Source organism: Vitis vinifera, chromosome 17 (genome assembly GCF_030704535.1).
Source record: "Vitis vinifera cultivar Pinot Noir 40024 chromosome 17, ASM3070453v1".
Classification (NCBI taxonomy): domain Eukaryota; kingdom Viridiplantae; phylum Streptophyta; class Magnoliopsida; order Vitales; family Vitaceae; genus Vitis; species Vitis vinifera.
The window spans coordinates 8,157,261-8,160,943 of NC_081821.1; the positions used below are offsets into that span (position 1 = coordinate 8,157,261).

The 3,683-nt window shown below is 33.9% G+C and overlaps 1 protein-coding gene across 2 annotated transcripts; it reads right to left on the reverse strand.

Moving 5' to 3' along the window:
• Window positions 1–1,010: 1,010 nt before the first annotated feature.
• Window positions 1,011–2,969, reverse strand: LOC100243281 (UDP-glycosyltransferase 83A1). 2 transcript variants are annotated; one of them, XM_002284314.5, is made up of 2 exons: window positions 2,338–2,969; window positions 1,011–2,149 (listed from the first exon to the last, which is right to left on the reverse strand). In XM_002284314.5, exons 1-2 carry the CDS (start codon window positions 2,822–2,824, stop codon window positions 1,266–1,268), a joined length of 1,371 nt encoding a protein of 456 aa, XP_002284350.1. In that variant the 5' UTR covers window positions 2,825–2,969; the 3' UTR covers window positions 1,011–1,265. The 2 variants fall into 2 exon arrangements, with proteins under 2 accessions (XP_002284350.1, XP_019081886.1); XM_019226341.2 differs by having other exon boundaries at window positions 2,347–2,948.
• Between the last annotated feature and the right edge of the window lie 714 nt (window positions 2,970–3,683).

Consider the following 3,683-nt stretch of genomic DNA (forward strand, 5'->3'; position numbering starts at 1 on the left):
CTTATTTTGTTTTCCCTTTAAAAAAATTAAAATAAGTGACGACTCCAAGTCTTTTTTCTAAGAATCAAATTTTATCAAATAAAACAAAAAGCGAGTTTCGCTATCGAGTAGGAACGCATGAGTCGAAAATACAGGGTCCACAAAGACCCTTGAGAGAATATAGGGTTTGATTTATGTAAACTTGTGTATTTGATCTTTCATATTTATTGAATTTGCTTAATTTGTAGTCGATTAGACTTATGATTTTTACCTCAATAGTGTTTTTTTATTTTTTATTTTATGTATATTGGTATGTTTGGTAATTATTTTCAAGAACATTTTTCTTTTTTTTTAGAGCAAAAAAAAAAAAAAAAACATGTCTCATAACCAACAAGCTATTTTCTATTTTTTGTTCTTAAAAACAAAACACAAAGTATTTTCAGAAAATAATATATTTTAGTTGTTTTCACTTATTTTCACTTGTTTTCTAGAACCGTTTTGAAGAATAATTATACAAACATGTAAAATGATAAAAAAATAAAATACTAGATATAAAAATTATTTTTAAAAATATTAAAACAAATTGAAAACATTTTAGATTTCTAGATAGACTTTTGTTTTACAAAACATAGAAAATAGTTTTCAAAAACTGATTTTCAGAATTATTTTTGAAAACAGTCACCAAATATGGCATATTATGCCTTTTGTGCAACTAAAATTCATTTTAATATCTATAAAATGTTATTTGTGAAAAATTTGAAATTTAAGACATCAAATCATGGTTACCTATTCACTCTTGTGTTAATTTTAGGAATCAAGATTTGTACTTTCAATCGGTATCAAAGCATATTGAAGTTAAAAAATTAAATTTTTTATTCTTGTATAATTGTTATCTATATATCTTATATTAATTAAAGAAAATATTATTTTTAAAAAATTTGAAATTTAAGACATAAAATGATGACTACTTATTCAATCTCATGGTAATTTCAGGAATTAAGATTCATACTCTCAATTATTATCAAACCATATTAAAGTTAAAAAATTAAACTATTTATTCCTACATAATAGTTGTTCGATGGAACCACAAAGAGTACATCATCTATAAAATTTTTATCATGGTTTGTCTCAACAATCTCCGTACCTAATTTTCTTAGAATATACTTTATAAGAGTAGGACAACAACTCGAGTGGGTTGGGTTGAGTTCATGGCTAATCCCACATCAACCTATTTCAATGGGAGATTGATTCAACACATTTGAATATAGTAACATTGGGAAACATCTTCATTGTTTCAGTGCTTCAACAAAGGTTTGGAAATTCTTGTAAGAAGATCCACCTTCAATCACACTTTTTCTAGCCATTTCCTTCAACTTCTCTGCATTTGCTTTTATACCATCATCAGAAACCAACATTTCGATCTTCTTCTTAATCTCATGCCTTGATATGAATCCATTTTCATCTGGGTTCAACCCCAAGCCCACCTTCCATTTGTCGCATATGTAACTCTGGTTATGGAATTGATCTGCAAAGTAAGGCCAGCATAGGAAGGGGACTCCCATGCCTATGCCGTCCATGGTTGAGTTCCATCCACAATGGGATAAGAAACATGCAACAGAAGGGTGAGCTAACACCTTTTCTTGGGGTGCCCATGAAACAATCTTTCCATGCTCAGCTACTCTCTCTATGAAACCATCTGGGTATTCAGCAGCTGATCCATTGGTGAAGTCTGATCGGACAACCCATAAAAATGGCCGGCCTACAAGTTCAATACCCAGTGCTAGTTCATTGAATTGGTTCTGGCTTAAGATTGCTACGCTTCCAAAGGCAACATAAATGACTGAGCCAGCAGGTTGCTTATCGAGCCAGCTTATGCAAGTTGAATCCTCAGGCCAAAAGTTTCCAGTATAATGACCCAGATGATTACTTGCAAGTAACGGGCCTATTGGTAATATGTTGGGAATCAAGTCACAAGCAGATGAATCAAGTTCGTAAACAGAGTTGCAAAGAAGCCAATTGGAAAGATTCATAGCTGAGATGTCTTTGAAAGCAAATTGGAAAATGACCTTTTGTAAGTTTGGATCACTTGGGCAGCTCCAGGGCAATTTGTTGCTGCTAAAGGCTGGGATATCCTTTGCCAGGGAGATCAACTCGTCGTTCAAAAGAGATCCTGCAAAGATATTACAATTATTAATTTCCATCAAAACCAAGAAAATACTTAGCTACTTCCCCCGATTTTTATTGAATTTTCAGGGGCTATTAGCTTTAGTCTCTAACTTGTTTTCAATTACTAGAACCTTCATGTTTCAACAAATTTAATTTTAGAAATATGATATGTGCAAGTTGAAGTGTTAATACCATCAATACCATTTACATGTCCGGCCTCAATAAGCCTTGGAATGTGAAATAACAAAGCCAAGCTTCCTGGTCCACAGGGGCAAAACGCAACGCTCTTGATCCCCATCTTCTCGGCAACCTCTAGCGCCCACCCAACTGTTGTATCAGCAATAACACAAGTGATCTTCTCATCATCATTCGAGTTGTTAACCTTCTCAATCAACTCCTTCAAATGACCCGGCATGACTCTTAACATACTGTCTGTCGACTTGAGTAAATCTTTTCGATCCTCCCCTGGACCCAGTCCATCTGGGATCGAGGCTAGCCCTATCCGACTCTGAGCCTCATCCTCATCTGGCAGTGCAGCCACCAGTTTTTCATGTATGAAGTCTGAGTTAACAAAGGTGACCTTGATCCCATGATCAGAAATCTGGTACGCAAACTTCATAAGGGGAGTAACATGTCCTTGTGCTGGGCATGGAATAATCAGCACATGAGGTCGGCCCATGGTTGCTGCCAGCACTTCTGCTTCCTCTGATCCCAAGTTTCAGGATTAATACTGCTTCTCTTTATTAGCCTGAGCCCTCTATTGTGTGAATCGTATACCTATTTGCTAAAATTTTAGCTGCAGCCCATCTCCCATTTATGAATTTCATTCATTATCTGAAAGATATGGTGTTGTTGCTTTTATCTCCTATCTATTCTGTCTTTATCAAGTGTCTTGTGTAATGGCCCAAACCCAAGGGTAAAATCATAATTTAGAAATTATTAATTAATTAAAGTAATTTAATAAGGGTAAAAAGGTATTTTCGTATTAAAAACCCCTATATATAAATTATATCTTTCCTATATTCTCAATTTAGAAAACTCTCTTACACAGAGATCAAAAAGATCAGAGAGCATAGGGTTGAAGGTTTGAAAGTTTAGGGTTTGAAGATCAATTTTTAGGTACTTTCAATTCGGGTGAAGAGTGATGGCTAGGCTTGAGAATTTTTCTTAGGATTTTGGTTCAAATTTTATTTTGGACATTGTTTAGATGTCAAAATTTATTTTTTCGTTTAAATTATTTAAATTTGGAGTTATTTGGACAATAACACTTTGATTGATGTGTTAATTTTTTAAAAGTTGATACTTGGAGATTTTAGAATTTTGTCCTATTACTCTAAATAAGAATTTGGTAATTGGTAAATTTTCAATTACAATACGAAAGTTTGTGTCGTTTTCACTTTGAGCCTTTGGGTTTGAGGTGTGAAATGACTGTCATGCCTTTCGAGTGGGTTTTGGGGCGTGACATCTTGTGTGTCTCTCCCGTTACTTTGGTGTAATTTTAAAGCTATATAGCCTATATTGCACTGATAAACTTTTGG